This window comes from Pongo pygmaeus, chromosome 14, assembly GCF_028885625.2.
Source record: "Pongo pygmaeus isolate AG05252 chromosome 14, NHGRI_mPonPyg2-v2.0_pri, whole genome shotgun sequence".
NCBI lineage: Eukaryota > Metazoa > Chordata > Mammalia > Primates > Hominidae > Pongo > Pongo pygmaeus.
The window spans coordinates 79,235,965-79,260,076 of NC_072387.2; the positions used below are offsets into that span (position 1 = coordinate 79,235,965).

Sequence of the window (24,112 nt, forward strand, 5' to 3'; positions counted from 1 at the left end):
GACTTTGAAGGGTTTAAGACATCAGTGGAGGAAGTAACCTTACTAGAAGTAACCTCTAACCAAAGAACTAGAATTAGAAGTGGAGTCTGAAGATGTAACTGAATTGCTGCAATGTCATGATCAAATTTGAATGGATGAAGAGTTGCTTCTAATAGATGAGCAAAGAAAATGATTCTTGAGATGGTATCTACTCCTGGTGAAAATTCTGTGAAGATCATTGAAAGGATTTAGACTATTACACAAACTGGTGGGGCGTTGTGGCTCACGCCTGTAATCTAAACTTTTTGGGAGGTGGCTGGTAGATCACTTGAGGCCAGGAGTTCAAGATCAGCCTGTCCAAGATGGCAAAACCCCGTCTACTAAAAATACAAAAATTAGATGGGCGTGGTGGCGCGTGCCTGTAATCCCAGCTACTCAGGTGGCTGAGGCATGAGAATTGCTTGAATCCAGGAAGTGGAGATTGCAGTGAGCCAAGTTCGCGCCACTGTGCCCCAGCCTGAGGCCACAAAGCAAGATGCTGAATCAAAAAAAAAAAAAAAAAAGAAATAAAAAAGAATATTACACAAACTTAATTGACAGAGCAGCAGTAGGGTTGAAGAGAAAATTGATTCCAATTTGAAAGAAGTTATACCGTGGGTAGAATGCTATTGAACAGCATCCCATGCTATATGTATATAAAAAAATTGTGAAAGGAGAATCAATTGTTGCAACGTATTTCATAATCATCCTACTTTAAAAATTTAAAAAAAATTGAAAAAAAAAATTAAAAAAAACCAGATACCCCAGCCTTCTGCAACCACCACCCTGATCAATCAGAAGCCATCAACAACGAGTTAAGACCCATCACTAGCAAAAAGATTAACACTCTCAGAAGGCTCAGATGATTGTTAGTATTTTTTAGCAATAAAGCATTTTTTAAATAACTATGTACACATACATACATGATGATGTAGTGCTATTGCACACTTATTAGACCTATGGTATCATGTAAATAGAACTGATATATTTGCTAAGAAACAAATATATATTTATAAACAAATATATATATAAATATACATATATAATATATATTTTGGTGACTTGCTTAATTGCGATATTCACTTCATTATGGTAGTCTAGAATCCAACCTGCAATATCTTCAGGGTGTGCTTGTACGGAAAGGGAGAAGACTTAAAAAAAATCAAACCTATGAAATTGAAGGTATTACGGATTGAAATTAAAAAAAAAAGAATTTGAAGGTATTAATATAAATTATTTGTTTTAAACATAAAATATATGAATTCTTATTTGTGTTTGTGCATATGTATGTATGTGTGCATGTCTGTCAAAGACTCCTTAGAAAAAGGACAGACTGCAGAATGGAGCAGGGTAAGCATAAAATCAGCCTGGAATACCTTTTGTTGCAGAGAGTAAAGAAATGCTCATCATTTTTTATGGCTGCATAGTATTCCATGATGTATATGTGCCACATTTTCTTAAACTAGTCTATCATTGTTGGACATTTGGAACCTGCACGTTGTGCACATGTACCCTAAAACTCAAAGTATAATAATAAAAAAAAGAAGTGCTCAAAACAATTGGGGATATGTTAAAAGAATTATAGTGATGCTTACATCTATAAGCAAAACAACAGTAAAATTTGAATGCACGTTTTTCCCAAGAACACTATAAGAGAAAAGAAAGGAAGTTAGATCAATACAGGAAATTATTATCTGAAACTTTTCAGGAGTTTTTTTTCATTTATTTATTTTGAAGTTTTATCTGCTATATATTTTATCTTATATATAAGATAAGTGGAAGGGCATGGTATAATTTAACTTGAACACAAAATACATTATTTTAACTGGAAAACATGACTTAACTATGTAATTCATGTATTTAAGAAATGCCTTGTAAGATTTATGGTTTTAAATATTTTATTAATATTAATGCTGAGGATGGTAACATGTTAGCTATATTTAAAGTTCTCACTTCCCTATTTGTTTTGGGCAGTTAGTAACTAAAATGTCAAATCTTTATAATCTCAGAATTTGACAAAATGATTAAGACCCAGATATCGTCAAATATTTATCACATACCAATTAGATAAATTCGTGTCAGATGGTCAGTTTTATCAAGAGCATTAATTAAAACATTGTATGATACAAACAAACTATAATAAACTAGAGGATAAATATATTTCCTATGCATAAAAAATATATCAACATAGAGTTAACCAGCTTAATCTTACACATAAAATGTATATAGTTGCAGCAAGGCCGCATCTCCATAGAGCGAAATATTGTGTAACCTATATTATTCCATTTTAAATAATTACATAATATCTTCTCTGTCAACTATAACATACTAAATACTGCTAACTCAGTAAAAAAAAAACGCAGAAAAGTTTGTACTGCATTTAGATTTTGTGACATAAGATATGGATTAAATTTTAGAAGAGGGATTTAATGCATAACAGACATTAATATTTTTATATGCACATATTTAGTTCTATTAATGCTAGAGAAGCAGGAGTAAAACATACATAAAGAAGTATATGCATGCAGCCACGCTAGAAAATCTCTTATTGAAGTCACTACGAATTTATTTCCTTCAAATCTATTAAACTTTTGTAAGTTCCACTTCAATTTATTATGGTGTTTGATATTGTTAATCTCCCATTCTTTTTTTAAATCTATTTTTTAGCGCTTCTAGCGAAAGCTGTGCAGACTTCTTATCCCAGATTACCTCTGATTCATTGACTTTTCTTCCTGGGTCTACTCTTTAACCTTCTCACTGCCATAGGTTTTGTTCAGGCCTCTACATTTTGCCCTGATGCTCACTGTTTCAGAATCATTCTTGAGCACTGCCTTAATTATTATTTTTACAGTGGTTTTAAACATAACCGTGTATCTCAAATGCCTGTAGAACTGCTCATCACATATCCCAGGAGCATTTCATTATAACTAAATTAAACTCAAAGCTGTCCCACTGATATTTTCTTTCCTTTATACTTCTTTGTTTCTAACTGGTGCACTTCCAGAGTCGAATTTATGAATTTCCAGAGTCAAAATTATGAAAGTATCACAGTGTTTCTTTCTACTTTGTTTCCTATATCAGATACGATGTAAAATCCATCTTTCTCTTTGAACATGTTCTTGCCCTCTTTATGAGGCCTGCTCATGTCCCAGGGGCAGGGATGTTAGTACCTAACAGCACCCAGATGCTCCTTTTTTCAAGAACTGGACTAATAGGAACTCCTTATTCCCTGGAAGTCTATGTGTTCCTGCTTCTCACACTTTATCTTTCAACCGCCACCACCTCTCCTGACTCTCAACCTGTGGGTGGATCTTAAAGCACTGACTAAGAATCAGGATAAATCCTTGCTTCGAGGTGTGACTCATTCTGCAGGAAGTCATATGCAGAGCTTCCGGAGAGATAAAGAGGAAGCAAGTCTTCATCCTTGATTTGTTCCTTCCTCTGCCCTATCCTGCTTCTGTTTCTTCTGAGGTCAGCCTTTAAATCCATCATGAGAACCTGAATTCCAGGCTCAGGCTCTAATATGAGGGAATCTGGCTTATGACATCATCCTTCAAAATACTGCTCAGTTCATCCTTTATGTTCATATAGTCTTCATTTCATGCCTGGATTAACCAAAACAGCTTCTCAGATCATTAGTTTCTGCTGTGCCTGTCTTTTATACATTTTCTAAAATCATACCATATTTCAAAACTACCTCCCTAAATTATGATAGTCATTCTATTGTGGTTGTTAAAGTCATTATTTCAGTACCCAGATTGCCTGAGTTTGAGTTCTAATGTCACCAATTATTGAGAGAATAACTTGGGTACACTTTAAATTTTTCCATGCCTCCGTTTTCTATATTATAGAGAAAAGTGAGAAATTAAGAATTTTCTGTTTCTTAAAGACAAAATGATATGTAAATGCAAACCACTTTAAACAAGGCCTGGAACATAATCAACGCAGTGAGTGTTAACTATCATCATCATCATCATCATCATCATCACATCATCATTGACTCAGTTGTTATTCCTCTCCTCAAGAACCTACATTAGCTTCTAATTAAACATACTGTTTCAAGTAAAAAACTTATCTACTGGCTCCTAAGGTCTATCATAATCATCTTTATCCTATTTTTATGGTTTAATTTCCCAGTTATTTCCAATATAAACTCTATTTTCACCAACTCATTATCCTTGTAATTTTTGCAAGCAGAAATTCTTTAGTTCTCTATTTTTTCCATAGCAGTATCTCTACTTAAAATAGTACGCCATGTCTTTTCCACTAGGCTTACCTCACGCTCAATTTCTCTGAAAAACTTTCATAATACTCTATCATATGTTACTCATTTCTTTATTTGACTATGTCTTGGCTTGGAATTAGAACCATGTAGTCTACCTTGCAGTTATTTGCAACTGTAATAATTTCCTCAATTATCTTATGGTTTATCTTTAACTCCTCAAGTATATTGAAAACTCTACAAGGAAAAACATTATGTTTTATAATCACTATGCATCACCACCAGGGCATAGGCCAATGCTAGAGTATGTTTGATAATTGTTTGTTTTAATTAGTGCAAAGAAAGATGCTTCATGGACTGCTGACAATCTACTATAGACATAAGCAAAACATTAAAATGATATCCAAGTGATCAAGAAAACAAAAGTTTTTCAGCTTTACTAATTATTTTTTTCTGAAGTTGCTACAGAGATATTTTAAACTATCAAACTGAGTGAGACATTTAGGTGGATGGATGATTTAGTAAAATGAAAGAAATGTTATTCCTTTTTTATTAATCTATGTAAATAAATTTTCCATCAACACAGAGAAGCAGTACTATTTGCCTACTCCTGGGTATTAATATATGTTGTTTATGTAGGTAATTTCTTTTTAATGTATTTAATGTGGTTTAAGTGCTACTAAATGCATCATTTCAGTTGTCACTTTAGCCTCAACTGTCTACATACTAGTGCACTATAAATAACATTAAAATAATAAATACTTTCTTGAAATAACTAAACTTATTGTCAAATATGTACAAAGAGTGAAAACAGAATATAACACATTTTTAAATGCCAAGTGTTTTAGTCTGTAGAATAGGATACTTTTCTATCTATCAAATATCATTTTATTCTTCATTTAGGTTTCCATTTGATCATGAACATATTGCATGCTTGCTGTAAAAATTTAAATAATACATCTGTTTATATGTTTCAGAAAAAAGTTAGCCACCCCTTCTTTCCTCCTTATGAGCCCTACCTCACAGGAATAAGATTTGTTAAGTTTTTGGCATATATCCTTCAACACTGTTTCGATGAACATAAAATGATAAATAACATTATTTCCAACTCAAGACTAAGTATGTTAGTTACATAAGATTTCCCCATTTATGTCTGCAAAATGCTCTTACTCTTAATAATGGCTAAGGGGGAAGAAAACTTTCACAAGCTCAATCATATTTCATTTCATATCTGTACATTATATCAGACAAGGCAGTGAACACCACCTAATTTTCTTACCATTGAAAATTCAAATATCCAATTTTAATATTGATGTGTCAACCTAATTTTCCTCATCTGAACCTCAGATTAAAGGTAGTCTACCTATAAAAAATTTTTCATGTTTGAAATTCAAGGATTTACATTCAAATATTTTGGTTTACTTGTTGCTGATCAATTATCTTGGGCTATTTGTGAGAAAGTTATATTCATCTTAGGATTTCCATCAAGGCCTAAAGCACAAATGAATTCAGAATTTTGATTATTTTTCATGCAGAAATATATTAATGTGTTATCTGAGATATTATTAGCCTTTCAGACCTTACCTACTTAAAAATATGCCTAACAGTAAACAAAACTATCTATATAAACATGGCCTTTCATAAAACAATTGATAGTTGTGACCAGTATCAAGTTAAAAACATACACAATATAACCAGCACATACATAAATGATTTTATGTCGAGTCCTTCAATGAGGGTAATATGTTAACTAAAAACAAAATTTATTTGACAGTTTGGAATGATGATATAATTAATATAAATTAAACATATATAATTATGAATGAATACTGAGCAAGTGCTAATAATGTTAGCTAGCAATGCTTTTACTGAAAGAGCTATAAATCTTCATAAAAATTATTTATTTTTATATTATTCGATATTATTATAATAACTCCACAATTTTTAGTGGTAATGATTCCAACACCACATACATTTTGGTTAAAGACAATGTTTAGTTGTACTAACCAAAATATACTAAAAGTATTAAAATGTATTAGTTTGTTTATTACTAATGATTATTCATTTTAAGTCAAGAGCTAGTTTTGCGTTAATTACTAACTGTTTCATCATGCAAAAGTATCAGTAAAGTAGTATCAAATACCTGCAATAATTCACAACAATGCTTGTTCAAGTGTCACACAATATTTATTTATATTTATTAATATTTGTTTAACTTAGAGTCCTAAGATGTACATTACTTGTAAAATAATTAGTACTAAAGTTTTAAACTATAGTGTTAAAAAATTAATTGGGAGGTCATTAGGCTGAGACATCTCCAGGTTTTTGCCAAGCAAAAACCAGCTCAGAGTAATTTAACAAATCAGAAACCACCAACCAACCTCTAAACTAGGCTCTTGCCCCGCTTTAACCAATCAAATATTTTCTTCGTCTCGTTTCCACAAGCGTCTTATGAAAACTTTCCCCTGGTCTTCTTTAGGTGGGTCTCCAAACAGCTTGTGGTTTTGTGCTACCTGATCAGGAGTTGCTGTTTGCTCAGATAAACTCTTTAAAATAGTAATATACCTAAGTTTATCACTTAACAGTGTAAAGAAAATATAAAACTTTATTTGAATTGAGTTAGCCATAATGATTTTTAAAAACTAATTTTTCATATCCTACTTAAGAAACACATCAATGATTGATAATAATGTATTTAGTTTAATATATTCTAAATACATTAAATATTTATATGCTCAGAATAAAGTAATACATTGCTCAGATGTTTTAGAATAATATAAACCAAGAAGAATTTTAATTTCTCATCCAATAGGAATATTGTAAACAATTTGCATAACTAAATAATTTAGAAAATAACTAATGTATATAAAGAGTAATAAAGAAAACAATGTAGAATATTATGAATATAGAATAATTGCTCAACAGATTGGTTAAAAATGTTTCAAATGAAAAAGAAAATGTTGAATTAAGATGAATAAAAGACTACAAGATTGAAGAAATTATAGGAAACACCCCTCTTTTTAAAAAATTAATGAGCATTTGATGTGTTAATATATTTTTGAGTTGATTGACACCTCCTGACTTCTTAAAAAATACATACAATATTATTTAATTTATAAGTTAAATGAAGTCAATTTAATTACACTCTCAAGAATAGCTCTTACGCTGAAGAATATAATTGAATTATTAACTAGATGCTATTTAGATGCTAGCTCAGGATAATTTGTGGTTTTGCCACACATATTATGACATTGGATAATTCTCTCAATAATAATGACTGTGAATTCTCTTACAAATGGTAACTCAATTTTGTAGTTATATTTGAAAAATAAAATCAACAATATAAAAATGCTTTCAATAGGTAGCTGACAGATTGAACTCTAAATCACCTGCAGTAGTTATGCAATGTCAAATGTCCTTCCCCATGTATTCCAAGACACTGGCTTAAATTCAATGTCCATATTGTAATATTTCTATCATGGTAGAAATACAGCCATGTTTTTCTGGAATCATTTTAATGCATAAAACTATTAGCTTTCAAATGCATTATGGCTTTAAAAATAATATCAGTATGACACAATTTAATTTTAAATAAATATAAAACAAAAATGTCAATATGAAATACCTTAATTTATTAGTTGATATAAATATATATCCAAGATAACCTTTCTTTAGTTTCTGATGGAATAGCATATTTCATTTCAGATTTAAGGCACAATTCCCGAATTAGCGTGCCTAAAATTAGTATGACTGTGAATCCTATAGTCTCAGATAATGGAATTTTTCCTCCATAGTTATCAACCCTAGTTACAAGTAGTTTTATTTTTGAACACTTTATAATTGTTTTGTTTTTCAAAAAATTATTACCTAAAGTAGCATTTCAACTTTTCCACAAAAGAAAAATAAGAAATAAAAACAAGAATAAACAAAACAAACGACAACAAAAAACTGTTAAAAATGTGAATCCTTATTTCTGTAGTCATATAATATTCTGCAATCTGCATGCCAGTCTGTCACTTTTAAACATGTGAATGCATGTTTCCAGTAGAGGCAGACTACTGTACCTATGTGCAGGTATCTTTCGGTTCCCAACAATTAGGATAACATCACAAAGTTGCTGCTGCTTCAAATAACTTTCCATCTTTCTGAAGGTTTGCTCAGCATGATGAACAGCTTGATAGAATTCTTCAGAGCTACTGGAGTCCAAATCACTTTGAGTTGTCATTGAATGGCCGGTTGATGACAGCCTATAAACCACACACACACACACACACAGAAAATAATAAAGGGATTTATAAAGAGCCAATTATCTAGAATAACATACAGGTTTTTATCATTTTCTTAAGAAAACTAATATATCTGTGTTTATTTTTATATTTTAATACAAGTTCAATAAATAAAGGTCAAATAATCTATTGTGGGATAAGTGATTTGTTCTAGGGAATAATAAATAAATGGAAAAGTTCTTTTTTCTTGTTTAAAAAAGGTTTATAAATATGTTGTCCATACTGATTAGGACATTAAGTTAGTAAACCTGAAATATCACAGAAATAGTAAATTATTTACATGCCTATTCTAAAATTAATTAGCAATGAAAGGTTAATTTCATTCATTTGATATTGAGGAAGATAGCTTAATTATACTATTCTAAATAGAATTCTTGAGATGTCATAGTAAATGTTGCTTTGCAGAAATAGGTGATTTTTATTATGAAAAAATATGAAACCTGGTTTTCAAGTAATATTGACAATTAAATTTGTAAGTAAATTATTGACTTTCATATTCTGCACCCCACTATTAAACAAAAAAAAGAATGTATTAACTCAGTACTTATAATAACTTTAATCATTAATAGATATTTTAATAAACCTTATGATTTTGAAAAGTCCATGATACTTAAGTTTTGTTACTTCATGTATTAATAGTATAGACTGTTTCAAAAAAAATAACTTTAATAAGTGCTATACTCCATCATAGGGAAGACTCTTAATATTCAAGTTACATGATAGACACATGATAAAGCCCAGCAGACCCAATCAAGTGTTCTGATGACAATTCCTTACATAACCTAAAATTAAATATTAATTAGATTCATAAAGTTAATACTAAAATTGCTTACATCATGATAAATATCTTAGAAAGTAACATGGAGAATTCCGGTTCCAATTGCAAAGTAGTAATTTGCAGCTGACTAAATCCCTCTCCACGAAAACAACAAAAAAGTTACATACAATATCAAAATAATTATTTCCATTCAATAGGCTCTACTGAGGCAATCAGGACTTAGAAAGCCAAGATCCTGAAATACAGATAAATTAATTAGAGTCATCTCAAAATTATTCACTGCGTATTCTTTCCCTCTCCAGGTATTTACTAGTTATTAACAACATAGAGTGAGAGTCCAAGGAGCTCAACATAATACGGCAGCTAAGCAGATCTTCTGAGGATAATACAAAGACTGAAACCTAGAGTTATATCAGTGAAAATCTCTGATTTCATTAAGCTGACCTTTTAATTGAAGTACCAGCAAACAATATAGTTTATATTCAGGAAAAGACATTCTTATATGGACTCTGTGATTTCTTATATACAGTGCCTGACATTAAAGGAAAAAAATAGTAGGTCTGTAAAGAAACTGGACACAATGAGAAAAACAGACAACAGAAAGTCTCCCAGGTGCTACAGATATGTTCGAATATATGGATCAGAATTATTACTTAATAGATATAAAAATAACTTTCATTAATCTTTTAATACAGATAATAAGCTGGGTAATTTCAAGTCATATAAAAAATCAAATGGAAACAAATAAGGCAATACAATAATTTAAGATTTTGATGTGCAAAATTAACTAGTCGATAAAAGGCAAACAAATGAGGATATCAAAAATAATAGAAAATAAACAAAGTTACTGAGATAAAAATATAGAAAACAAAAAATGGTAAAATTATAATATTCATGTAATTACTCAAACTAAGTTACTGAGATAAAAGTATAGAAAACAAAAAATGGTAAAATTATAATATTCATGTAATTACTATATTTTGTAATCTTGAAAGTAGAGGGGAGAGATGATGGGACAAAAGCCATCTGACGAAATAATGGCCAAGAATTTTCAAAAATTTGTTAGATACTTCAGGAAAGAGAATCCAGTGAAATTGGACTTAAACACATTTTAATCGTGTAGAAACACCTAATACACTGATTCAGAAAATATTATATTTTATTGAACTTCTTCCTCTTGAGATGCAGAACCACAGTTATGCAAAATAAAAAATTTGGAGAGCCTTACCAGTAAAATGTAAACAACAACAAAAAAACATTATTTTTGAATAAGAAAATATGTAATTGATATTATTTCCAGATGTGTTTGTGCACATAGAAAATCCAAAAAAATTGACAGAGAAGCTTACTAAATTCTATATCCACTGTTATTACATGTGTTCTTTGTTATCTGCAATATTTATCTACACAGTATGTTATTTTCATCAGACTTTTCAAGTTCTCCTTTAAATATTTGAAATTAATACAAATTTTGCTGTACCATATGTTTGTCTTTAACAAGTTTGCAAATTACAACCCCAGAATATGGCCACTTCTCAGCATATATTTTAAGAATTCAGGCTCAAGCACATATAGCAAGAACAGCAGAATTATTCCACCTGTTAACACATTGAATAGAAAAGTCACAATATGCATTGCAGGGTGCATTTTAAGATTTAGAATGAACATATTATTGACTCTCAGGTACAAAGGATAATTAAGTCAGGATTTGTAGGCTGCCAAATAGACCAAAACTGCTCCAAAAGGAAACCCTGATGCTTCTGGTTGGGTACTCAGACCGCATGATTAGGTTTTAAAATTCAAGATATGAGAAACACCTCTAAAGAATGGCTACAGATTAATTTAAATAGGGTTTGGGATAAAAGGTCTACATACGTCCTTATATTAATTAACCACAGGTTAAATGAAATATTCTGGTCAGAAACTTTTTTTTTTTTTTTTTTTTTTTTTTTTTGAGACAAAGTCTCACTCTGTCGCCCAGGCTGGGGTGCAGTGGCACGATCTTGGCTCACTGCAACCTCTGCCTCCCGGGTTCAAGTGATTCTACTGCCTCAGCCTCCTGAGTAGCTGGGATTACAGGCGTGCACCACCATGCCTGGCTCATTTTTGTATTTTTAGTGGAGACGGGGTTTCACCATGTTTGTCAGGCTGGTCTCGAACTCCCGACCTCAGGTGATCTGCCCACCTTGGCCTCCCAAAGTGCTGGGATTACAGGCGTGAGCCACCGTGCCTGGCCTGGGGAGAAATTTTTATGCCTGATAAAGATTTTATAATCTAGGAAAAGTTAAGATAATGATTTAATTTACTTTGTCTTTAGTCGTTGTCCAAGTTATGGTGGGTGTACTATTAAAGAAAAGAGTGAGATAAGTAGAATAGAAAGAAATAGAAAAGAAAGAAATAGAGCTTGGTGAGACCCTGGTTTGGGGGGTGGGGGGGACATAGTATTTGGAAAGAGTAATTCAAAGTCAAAAAGTTAACTACTGTCAAGATAGTACCTTCTTTTATCTAATTAAAATAATCAATCTCAAATGTAATATAGACTTGGACTTTTTCTGACAAATTTGAAAACAATTTGAAAGAATGGGATTAAAAAAACAAAGTTAGATAAGAGGCTCAAAAAAAAATAAATAAGTTCCAGTTCTCTCCTAGATTTTTTTCCTAAAAGTTCTTACACATTAAGTCTCTTCATATTATACCTGAGAACATATTACTTCTCTTCAAGGTCATTAATCTTTCAGATAAATGGTTATGTTTGTTTCACTTGATTTTCTCTCACACATTTCCTCATATATAATTTCATGATCTAAGACTTTAGTAGGATTCTTTCTCCTCAACTTTATACTTATTATAGAATTTTAATATGAATTATCACAACAGAACACTTATAATTTTTAAGATAATATTTATTATTTAACCTTCTTCCCATCACATATCCAACCTACTAATTTAAAAAGGAGACTTTAACATTTTAGTAAATTTACATTATGTATTTATCATGTTTTCTATAGGTATTAAATAAAAACCAGACATTGGATTATTTCATTGTTTTTTTCCAATTTTGTACATCAGTTGAAAAAAACTTTACAGTCTCTTTCCAATCGAAGAGTCCCTCATACAATGATCTGAAACTCTAACATTTGTCTTTATTTTGGCCCAAGAATACAAAGCTTGAAGTTACAAGAAATGCAATTTTAAATGCACAATATGACTTTTTATCAAATTTAAAGACATGTTTATGTCGTATTCAACCTAACATATATAAAAATAAAATGAATAAAATTGTTTTGATCTCTTGAACTCCTCAAACCATAGCTATACTATTCTACTTCCTTTCATACCCATGTCTTGAAAGAATTGTCTTCACGTCTTAACTTCAGTTCCTGACCCTCCAAATAGTCCTTAATCTATTGCAATTTGACTTCCATAACTACCCATCTAACGGAACTACTCTTGACAAGGACATTAGTGTCTTTCTTGTGGCTATCTTTAGCATTTAATTTCCTATCATTAACTACTGAGAACTGACCAACATACTTTACTGTTCTTGTGCTAAACAGTTCAGGACTCAATATTCTTTACTCTCTCTGTACCAAATGATTCTGAGGTAAAACCTGTTTCCCCATTTCTTTGTTAAACAACATTGGAATCAGACAGAAATAACTTAGTTACTTCCTCAAGGAAATATTTACTTCTGTAAGAATAGATTGTTAACTAATAAGAAAAAAATGTAAAACAAATAATTACTCATGTGTTTTTTACTTTATGACCTACCTACTGAGTGCAAATCTAAAGCTGTTTTTATTTCTTCCCACTGCCAACCAGTTCCTCAGTCTTCAATGGCTTCTTGGTTGCAAATCCATATCACACATTACAAGTTCGTGTATGATCTGATGCTTCCTACAATTTGCATGATCCTTCAAACCAAGCTCTAATTTCAGCTACACTAAATAATTCCAGTTTCTGCAATATGTCACACCACTTTCTTCTATAGCATTCCACACACATATTTTTCTTACCTGGAACCTGCACAACACACTGACATTCCCATGGCTAACTACTCCTTCAGAATTCAGTTTAAATATCACTACCTTCAGAAAGCCTTATTTTTTTTTTCAGTGAATTGTTTTTTATTTTACTTTAAAAATAGATCCAGGGGTATATGTGCATTTATTACATGAGTATATTGTGTGATGCTGAGGGGAAAGCCTTATCTCAATCCTTACTGCTTGTGGGGTGGGGTTACCCTAACATGTAGTAAATATGGTTTAAATACATCTCTGCCATGTCAAACATTTTAGGAGTTCAACAACTATTTGTTAAATCAATGCATAAATATATTCTATGACAAGATGGTTTGGTCAGATAGTAATTTTAGTTTGTAATGTGTTTTTGTTTACTTTTGGTTTTCGTTTCCACAGACCACACAAATGTGTTGCTCAGAATAGCTACCACTAAATAAATAAGCAATAGAATTTATATCCCAAAACCTAACAGAATGCCTGGCACACAGATTTAGTAAATGTTTGTGGCATAAATTGTAATTTTTGAATATCAAATAGTTTCCAGAGCTCATGAGAAACAAACAAACAAACAAAACATAAAAGAACTGCTGTAACCAGAATACATACTTTCTTGTATTTCTCTGGCAGTACCATTGTGTACATTATGACAATACTAAAGATTACACTAAATATAGTGAATAAAATACATTTAAAATCATTTAAATAAATAAGATATATTAATTGAAAACAATAATTTCTGGATGACTAGATTCAAAATTTTTTCTTAATGTGAGTCGCTAAGAGAGCAACGAAAATGGCAAAATAAATTTGAAAGCAGTTTTTTTTCCTAAGTGATAAGGATTAGCTTTTGTTTTGAGAAAAATATTTTAAAGAACATTTTGTAATATCAGATAAAGAAATCACTCTTACATACATAGTTCTTAGACAAAGACCTGAATGTAGTAAAAGATGACTTTATTTAAGGGAAAAAAATTAACTATTTGTTTGAGCCCAGCAAATTCAGTATGTATTTCAGGCAATGTATATGTCTTCAGATTATATTTGCATTAGAGATATATGTATTTTAATTTTTTAAAAATATTTTTGAGTAGTGGGAAATTGAACATTTGTTATTTTCTACCTTTTAAAAAATGCTCACATATTTTATATCAGCACACATTATTTTAAACAACATAAGTCATTTTTACAAAAAAATTCAAAGCTCAAAAACTGCCCAAAATAAAAAAAATCTAAAAAAATGCTAACAATTGTTCTTCAAACCAAAAGAATGCAAACGTGACTGTGATTCTGAAACTGTAATTATGATAGATAAACCACATATATCTTTAAAATAAAAAGATTAAAAGAGGATACTATTAAAATAATAACTATTTTTTTCAGAAATAGGCAATATAAATATGTGAATAGTGACATAAAAAGTTTTAAGTGATGGGAGAAAATAAAGTGTACCATGTTTTTGCTTGTTTCTTTACTTTGCAATGAAAGTTGTTATCAGTTTAAAATAACTTGTTAATATAGGGTGTATTTTGTAACCCTTATGGTAACTAAAAAGCAAAAACCTATTATAGATACATTAAAAATAAAAACTGGCTCATGCCTGTAATCCTAGCACTTTGGGAGGCCGAGGTTACCTGAACAGCTCAGGAGTTCGAGACCAGCCTGGGCAACACGGTGAAACCCTGTCTCTGCTAAAAATGCTAAAAAATTAGCTAGGCATGGTGGTGTGCGTATGTAGTCCCAGCTAATTGGGAGACTGAGACAGAAGAATTGCTTGAACCTGAAAGGTGGAGGGTGCAGTGAGCCAAGATTGCACAACTCCACTCTAGCCTGGGCGACAGAGCAAGGCTCCGTCTCCAAAAATAATAATAATAATAAAAATAATAATAATAATAATAATAAATAAAATAAAAAGCAAGAAACCAAACATGTTACTAAAGAAAAATAACTTAACCTCAAAGGAAGACTGAAAGAGAGAACGAAAGTAAGAAAGAATCTACCAAACAACCAGAAAATAACAAGCAAAATGCGAGTAGTAAATTCTTCCCCGTCAATAATTACCTTTAATGAAAATAAATTAAATTATTCAATTAAAAGACATGGATTAGCTGAATGGATACACTTATGCAACTAGAAACCAAAAAAGAACACTACCACTATAATAGTTATATCAGATAAAATAGATTTTAAGACAAAAAGGAAGAAAATACAAAGATGGTCATTATATGATGATAAAGGGGTCAATTCACCAAGATTAAATAAAAGTTTTCATACTAGGAATCCTAGCCAGAGCATTTAGGCAAGAGAAGAAAGGATATTCAAACTGAAAAGGGAAAAATTAAATTGTCCCTGTTTGCAGATGTTGTGATTTTATATGTAGAAAACCTTAAAGAGTCCACCTAAAATCTGTTAGAAATAAATTCAGTAAAGTTTCAAGCTATAATATCAAAATGTAAAAATCGGTAGTATTCTTCTACCTCAACATCAAACTATCTGAAAAAGAAATCAATAAAGCAATCCCATTTATAATATCTATTTTAAAGACCCTAAATATAAAGATAATACAGAGGGTGCAAGATTTTTACAATGAAAACTACAAAATACTGATGAAAGCAATTGAAGAAGATATTAATAAATAAAAAGTTATCCTATGTTCATTGGTTGGAATAATAATTTTTTAAAATGCTCATACCACCTACAGTGGTCTGCAGATTCAATAAAATCACTATCAAAATACTGATGACAGTTTTCAAATAAATGGTAAAAGCAATCTTGAAATTTGTATGAAATTTATATGGAAAAGATCCCAAATATCCAAAGCCATTTTGAGTAAAAAAATAAACTAGCTGGAGGCATTAGACTACCTGACTTTAAAATATACTATTCTCGGTGTGGTGGTTCCCATCTGTAGTCCTAGCACTTTGGAAGGTCAAAGCAGGAAGATTTCTTGAAGCCAGGAGTTTGAGACCAGCCTGGCAACAATGTGAGACCCCGTCTTCACAAAAAAAAAAAAAAAAAGAAGAAGAAGAGAAAAAAAAAACTGTGTGTGATGGTAAACTCCTGGAATCCTAGCTACTCAGGAGGCTATGGCAGGAGGGTCGCTTGAGCCCAGGAGTTGAGTCGGCAATGACCTGTACTTACATCACTGCACTCTAGCCTTGGTGACAGAGCAAGCCCCTATTTCAAAAATAAATAAATAAAATGAGCTATACTACAAAGCAGTATTAACCCCAACAGCATAGTACAGGCATAAAAATAGATACATAGACCAATGGAACAGACTAGAGAACCAATAAATACATCTATGCATTTACGGCTAACTGATTTTTGACAAAGGCACAAAGATCCAACAATAAATGATGCTTGGAAAACTGGATATTCACATACAGAAGAGTGAAACAACATCCCTGTCTCTCACTACTTAAAATCAACTAAAAATAGATTAAAGTCTTAAATGTAAGACCTAAAACTATAAAATTACTAGAGGTAAAGATAGGGAAAATGGTTCATGACATTGGTCTGGGTAAGGACTTTTTTGGATGAGATCTCAAAAGCACAGGAAACATAAGTAAAAATAGACAAGCGGGGATGGTATAGGAGTTAAAAAGAAATTATTTAGGCAGATAGTGAGGGTAAGGATGTCTTTGGTAAGGTTTCTCTTTTAATAAAAAGCAGCCCCCAAATCATTTCTTTTCTGAAAAAATCAGCCTGTAAAATTGAGCTGCAGACATAGATAAGCAAACTGGAATCTTGCACAGGTGAATGTTGGCAACCGTGACAATAGGGAAAGACTACCTAGAGGCCAGGCATGTTCAACATGGCAGCTCCATCTTCCATTTTCATTGCCAACCACGTGTACAGCAAGGAGCAGACAACATGATGCCTGCCAGATAGAAAACCTATTTGCATAATAAAAGATTAGGGTGGGGCAGCCAGCTTCTTTGAGCTAGGTAAATGTCACACCTAGTCCAATCAATCTTTGGGCCCTATGTAATCAGATACTGCCTCCTCCTCTAGCTAGTCTATAAAACCCATGCATTTCACCACGGGACTGGAAGACTCACTTGGGCACTCCTCTATCTCTTCAGGACAGAGAGTTATTCTCTTTTTCTTTTGCCTATTAAACCTCCACTCTTAACTTCACTCCATGTGTGTCTATGTCCTTGATTTCCTTGGCATGAGGCAAGGGACCTCGAGTATCACCCCAGACAATGCCACTTCAGGTTTATATCAACCTAAAAACTTCTGTGCAGGCTGGGCGTGGTGGCTCACACCTGTAATCCCAGCACTTCGGGAGGCCAAGGTGGGCAGATCACATGAAGTCAGGAGTTCAAGACCAGCCTGGCCAACATGGCGAAACCTGATCTCTACTAAAAAAATTAAAAAATTAGCCAGGCGTGGTGGTGGGCGCCTGTAATACCACCTACTCAGGAGGTTGAGGCAGGGAGAATCACTTGAACCTGGGAGGCAGAGTTTGCAGTGTGCCGAGATTGCACCACTGCACTCCAGACTGGGCGACAGAGCGAGACTCTGTCTCAAAACAAACAAACAAGCAAACAACAACAACAAAAAAACCTCTGTGCAAAAAAAGATCAAAAAGTGAAGAGACAGCTTACCGTGTGGGAGAAAATATTTGCAAACTATGCATCTGACAAGGGGATAACATTCAGAATATATAAGAAACTCAATTAAGTCAATAAGAAAACAAAGAAAAACCAGTCTGAGTTTAAAATAGGCAAAAGAACTTAATAGACATTTCTCAATAGAACACATACAAATGGCCAATAGATATATGAAGAAAAATGAAAAATGCTCAACTTCATTAATCATCAGATAAATGCAAATCAAAATCACAATAAAATATCACCTTATAACTGTTAGAATGGTTGTTATCAAAAAGAAAAAATATATATAACAAATACTGTTGAGAATATGGAGAAAGGGAAACTCTCATATTATGTTGGTGGGAATGCAAATTAGTACAGCCATTATAGACCAGTATGGAGACTCTTAAGAAAAAACAGATTACCATATGATCCAGCAATTCCACTACAGGGTATATGCCCAAACGAAATGAGATGAATATGTTGAAAATATAGCTGCAACCCCATTTTATTACAGCACTATTAACAATAGACAACATTGCTAATCAGCCTAAGTGTTCATCAAAGGCTGAATGGATAAACAAAAATGTGATCCATGTATACATATAAAATATATATTTTATATATATTATATATAATATATATATATCTTATGTGTGTGTATATATATATATACATAGTATTCCACTGTGTGTGTGTATATATAACTATATATGTATAACGCACATATATATGTAAATATATATATATATTATTTAAAGTAATATCCTCCAGGATCATTCATGTTGCAAATGACAGAATTTCATTCTTTTTTATTGATGAATAGTATTCTATTGTATGGAATACTATTCATATCCTCCAGGATATTACTTTAAATAAAATAAATCAAGTACTTAAGGACCAATATTACTATGTTCTCACTCATTTGTAGAATCTAAAGAAGTTGGTGTCATATAAGTAAAGAGTAGAATAGTGGTTACCAGAGACTGAGGACACTGTGGGGAGAGAAGGATGGGAAGAGATTGATCAATTGATAAAAAGTTAAAGTCAGGAGGAACAAGTTCTGTTGTTCTGTTGCACAGTAGGGTGACTATAGTTAATAGTAATTTATTGCATATTTCAAAATAGCAAGAAAAAGGGTTTTGAATGTTCTCATCACAAAGAAATGACAAGTGTTTGAAGTGATGGATATGTTAATTGTCCTTATTTTATCACTGCACATTGTATACATATATGGAAATATCACCCCGTACTCCAGAAATATGTACAATTATTACGTATCAATTAAAAACAAACAAAAACCTCAAACAGCAAGTGCATCTAACTCTATAGTTGATACTAAACCATTCTTATTTCAACATATAATTACCATAAATTTAGAAAACTATGCATATTATATTCTGCTACTTGTTTTATTCTTATGGAGTGTTGCCAAAAAAAGTTCTATTATGAAAATAAGATACGTTGATGTTTGGTAAGAAATTTTGAATGTTATCCAAATATGTATATTCAGAAAAAGATTTTTCCTACCAAAGTTTTGCTTACATAATTCTATAATCTTAGAGATGACAGTGTTGAGGGGACAGGAAATCAAAGGAAAAGAAATTGAAGTGATGCTAAGATACTTGATGTGTTTAATAACCTAAACTTCTGACATACTTATTATTTGTAAATATTAATATTCAAAATTGATGAGATTCCAACTTAATGATTATTATAATAGTGATATTTTCATAATAGACAAGAAGTCTTTGTATTAGATATCCAATAGTAAATAATATATTATGATAAATTAACTGTACTTTTTTTAGATCATGAATAACAAGATAAAAATATATATTTATACATATATATAGCTGTACACCAAACTATTTGAAATTATCATAAAATATTTCTTATATATCATCTAAAATACCATTTCCTTTAAAATACCTTAATGTTTGCCAGAAATGAAACATATTTGCTCTATTCAAGTTTGCCATTTGCAATGTATCTCTGCCTATACAACAAAAATACTAATTAAACCCATGGTCTTAGTTCTGCTTTTCAAATAAACCAGAATAGAGTGAAAAAGTAGTTACTTTCTTTTTAAAGGAGAAACTCTTTGAGCTATGAGTATTGCTTTATAAATTCTCTGATACAATAATAAAAGAAAACTATTTTCTTGTAGCAATTACTTTGGAGAGATAAACTCAGTAGAACCTCAAAATGGATACTGAAAATTACAAATGAACTTAATGTCCTTTATTCATATTTTCAGCTATTCAATAAAAATCAGCTTTTTTTCTGCCTTTCTGGTGAAGTATCACAAAATAAAAACATTTAAATAACTTTAATTTAGGTCAAAGGAAAGAAAAAAGGAAGTGAAAAGGAAGGGAGGGTGGAGTAAAGGGAATTAGGGAAGGAGGGACAGTGGAAGTAAAGAAGGATGGAAGGAAGGAAAGAAGGACTACTAAAGAACTCTTTTCCATTGTTTTACCTAATGATAACAACTGTCGTGATTTCTTACACTAAAGATTGTTTTGACTGTCTTTGAAATTTATATGAATGACTCTTAGAGTAAAATATACAGATAAAAATAGAAACATAAATATCTATAATAATATGGGTAATATACATATAGATATTTATACATATATAGGTATCCTTAGTACAGAAGTTTCAGAATAATGGAACTAAAATAACAATTACTATGAAAAGATACATTAAATGTAGAATAAACTGCTACTTACAAACGAGTGCAAAGACTGTGTTTTATTTCAATTTTCTTTTTTTTTTTTTTGAATTATCTTTTATTTTAGGTTCAGTGGTACAAGTTCAGGTTTGTTATAGAGGCGGACTCGTGACTCTAGGGTTTTGTGTACAGGTTATTTTGTCACCCATGTACAAGCATAATACTAAATGGCTTTTTTGGGGGGAGGGGAACCTCTCCTTCCTCCCACCCTACACCCTCAAGTTGGCCCCAGTGTCTGTTGTTCTTTTTCTGTCCATGTGTTTGCATTACTTAGCTCCTACTTATAAGTGAGAATATGTGGTGGTGTCTGGTTTTCTCTTCCTGTGTTAGTTTGCTAAGAATAATGGCCTACAGTTCCATCCATGTTCCTGCAAGGACATGATCTCATTCTTTTTTATGGTTGCATAGTATTCCATGGTGTATATGTACCACGTTGTCTTTATCCAGCCTATGGTTGTTAGGCATTTAGGTTGATTCCATGTCTTTGCTATTGTGAACAGTGCTGCAATAAACATATGCATACATGAGTCTTTATGGTAGAATAATTCATATTCCTTTGGATATATACTCAGTAGTGGAATTGCTGGGTTGAATGGTAGTTCAGTTTTTAGTTCTTTGAAGAATCACCACACTGTCTTCCACAACAGATGAAGTAATTTACACTCCCCACCAGTAGATTATAGGCATTCCCTTTCCTCTGCAACCTTGCTAGCATGTGTTATTTTTTGACTTTTTAATAATAGCCATTCTGACTGGTATGAGATAATATCTCGTTGTGATTTTGATTAGTATTTCTTTAATGATTAGTGATATTGAACATTTTTTCATAAGTGTATTGGCTGCAAGTATGTCTTCCTTTGAAAAGTGTCTTCATGTCTTTGCCCACTTCTTAATGGTGTTGTTTGATTTTTTTGTGTGTATTTATGTTCCTCATAGATTGTGGATATTAGAGCTTTTGTCCTTTTGTCAGATGTATAATTTGCAAATATTTTCTCCAATTCTGTAGGTTGTCTGTTTGTTCTGTTGCTAGTTTCTTTTGCTGTGCAGAGGCTGTTTAATTAGATCTCATTTGTCAATTTTTGCTTTTGTTGAATTTGCTTTTAGCATTTTAATGATGAAATCTTTGAGAGTTTCTATGTCCAAAATAGTATTTTCTAGGTTATCTTCCAGGATTTTTATAGTTTTATGCTTTACATTTAAGTCTATAATCTGTCTTGAAATGATTTTTGTATATAGTGTAAGGAAAGGGCCCAGTGTCAGTTTTCTGCATGTAGCTATCTAGTTATTCCAGCACCATTTTTTGAATAGGGAATCCTTTCCCCTTTGCTTATTTTTGTCCCCTTTGTCAAAAATCATGGTTGTAGGTATGTGGCTTTATTTCATGGCCCTATTCTGTTCCGTTGGTCTATGTGTCTCTTTTTGCACTAGTATTATGTTGTTTTGCTTACTGTAGCATTGTAGTACGGTTTGAAGTCAGGCAGTGTGATTCCTCTAGCTTTGTTCTTTTTGCTTAGAATAGTTTTGAGTATTCAGGCTCCTTGGTTCCATATGAATTTGAGAACTAGTTTTTTTAGTTCTGTGAAGAATATCATTGGTAGTTTGACGGGAATAGCATTGAATCTATAAATTGCTTTGGGCAGTATGGCCTTTTTAATAATATTGATTCTTCCTATCCAAGGATATGAAATATTCTTCCATTTGTTTTAGTAATTTATGATTTCTTTGAGGAGTGTTTTGTAATTCTCATTGTAGAGATATTTCACTACCCTGGTTAGCTGTAGTTTCAGGTATTTTATTCTTTTTTGGCAACTGTGAATGAGATTGCCTTCCTGATTTGACCCTTGGCATGGGTGCTGTTAGTGTATAGGAATGCTACTGATTTTTGTAGTATTGATTTTGTATTCTGAAGCTTTGCTGAAGTTGCTTATCCACTCAAGGAACTTTGAGGCAGAGACTATGGGGTTTTCTAGATATAGAATCATGTAACTTGCAAACAGGGGTAGTTTGATTTCTTCTCTTCCTATTTGGATGCCTTTTATTTCTTTCTCTTGACTGACTGCTCAATCAGCAGAAACTCTACAAGCCAGAGGAGATTTGAGCCTATATTCAACATTTTTAAAGAAAATAAATTCCAACCAATAATTTCATATCTGGCCAAACTAAGCTTCATAAGCAAAGGGTAAATAAGATCCTTTATAGACAAGCAAAGGCTGAGGGAATTTGTTATCAACAGAACTTCCTTACAAGAGCTCCTGAAAGCAGCACTAAATATGGAAAGACCATTACCAGCCACTATGAAACACACTTAAGTACACAGACAGTGACCTTATAAAGCAACTACACAGGCAAGTCTGCTTACTAATCAGCTAACAACACAATGCCTGGATAAAATCCACACATATCAATACTACCCTTGAATGTAAATGGGATAAATGTTCCAATTAAAAGGCAAAGAGTGGCAAGCTGGATATAAAAGCAAGAGCCAGGGGTATGCTGTCTTGAAGAGACCCAGCTCATCTGCAATGACATGCATAGTCTCAAAATAAAGGGATGAAGAAAATCATTTCTTCTTGAGACACGCATAGTCTCAAAATAAAGGGATGAAGAAAATGATGAAGAAAAATCTACCAAGCAAATGGAAAACAGAAAAAAGCGGGAGTTGTAATCCTAATTTCAAACACAAAAGACTTTAAACCAACAAAGATCAAACAAGGCAAAGAAGGGCATTACATAATGGTAAAGAGTTCAGTTGAACAAGAAGACCTAATTATCCTAATTCTATATGCACCCAACACCGGTGCACTGATTCATAAAAGTTATTAGAGTCTTAGATTCACACATAGTAATTATGGGAAACTTCAATACCCCGCGGACAGTATTAGACAGATCATTGAGGCAGAACATGAACAAAGAGATTCAGGACCTGAACTCAACACTTGACCAAATGGACCTAATAAACATCTCCAGAACTCTCCACTCAGAGATGACAGAATATACACTTTTTGTTGTCACGTGGTACATGCTCTAAAGTCAACCATGCAATTGGACATAAAACAACCCTGAACAAACTAAAAAAAAACTGAAATCATACCAACCACACTCTTGGACCACAGAGCATCAAAACAGAAATGAAGGTCAAGAAAATTGCTCAAAACCATACAATTACATGGGTATTAAACAACGTGCTTCTGAAAGATTCTTGAGTAAATTAGGAAGTTAAAACAGAAATGAAGAAGTTATTTGAAAGTAGTGAGAACAAAGATACAACATACTAGAATCTCTGGGACACAGCTAAGGCATTGTTGAGAGGAAAATTTATAGCACTAAACACCCATATATAAAAGTTAGAATGGTCTCAAATTAACAACCTAACATCACAACTAGGAGAACTAAGAAAACAAGAGCAAATCAACCCAAAGGCTAGCAGAAGACAAGAAACAACCCAAATCAG

General features: G+C 32.1%; 1 protein-coding gene across 2 annotated transcripts in view; it reads right to left on the reverse strand.

The window, feature by feature from the left end:
• The window catches only part of KLHL1 (kelch like family member 1), a 416,652-nt gene that overhangs the window by 273,591 nt on the left and 118,949 nt on the right, over window positions 1-24,112 (reverse strand). Inside the window, exon 2 of one of the 2 annotated variants that reach the window (XM_054446370.2) lies at window positions 8,305-8,487. The exons of the other annotated variant lie outside the window; for it this stretch is intronic. Within the exon in view, the coding sequence (XP_054302345.2) occupies window positions 8,305-8,487 (183 nt within the window). The remainder of the gene's footprint in view (window positions 1-8,304; window positions 8,488-24,112) is intronic. 2 annotated transcript variants of the gene reach the window in all.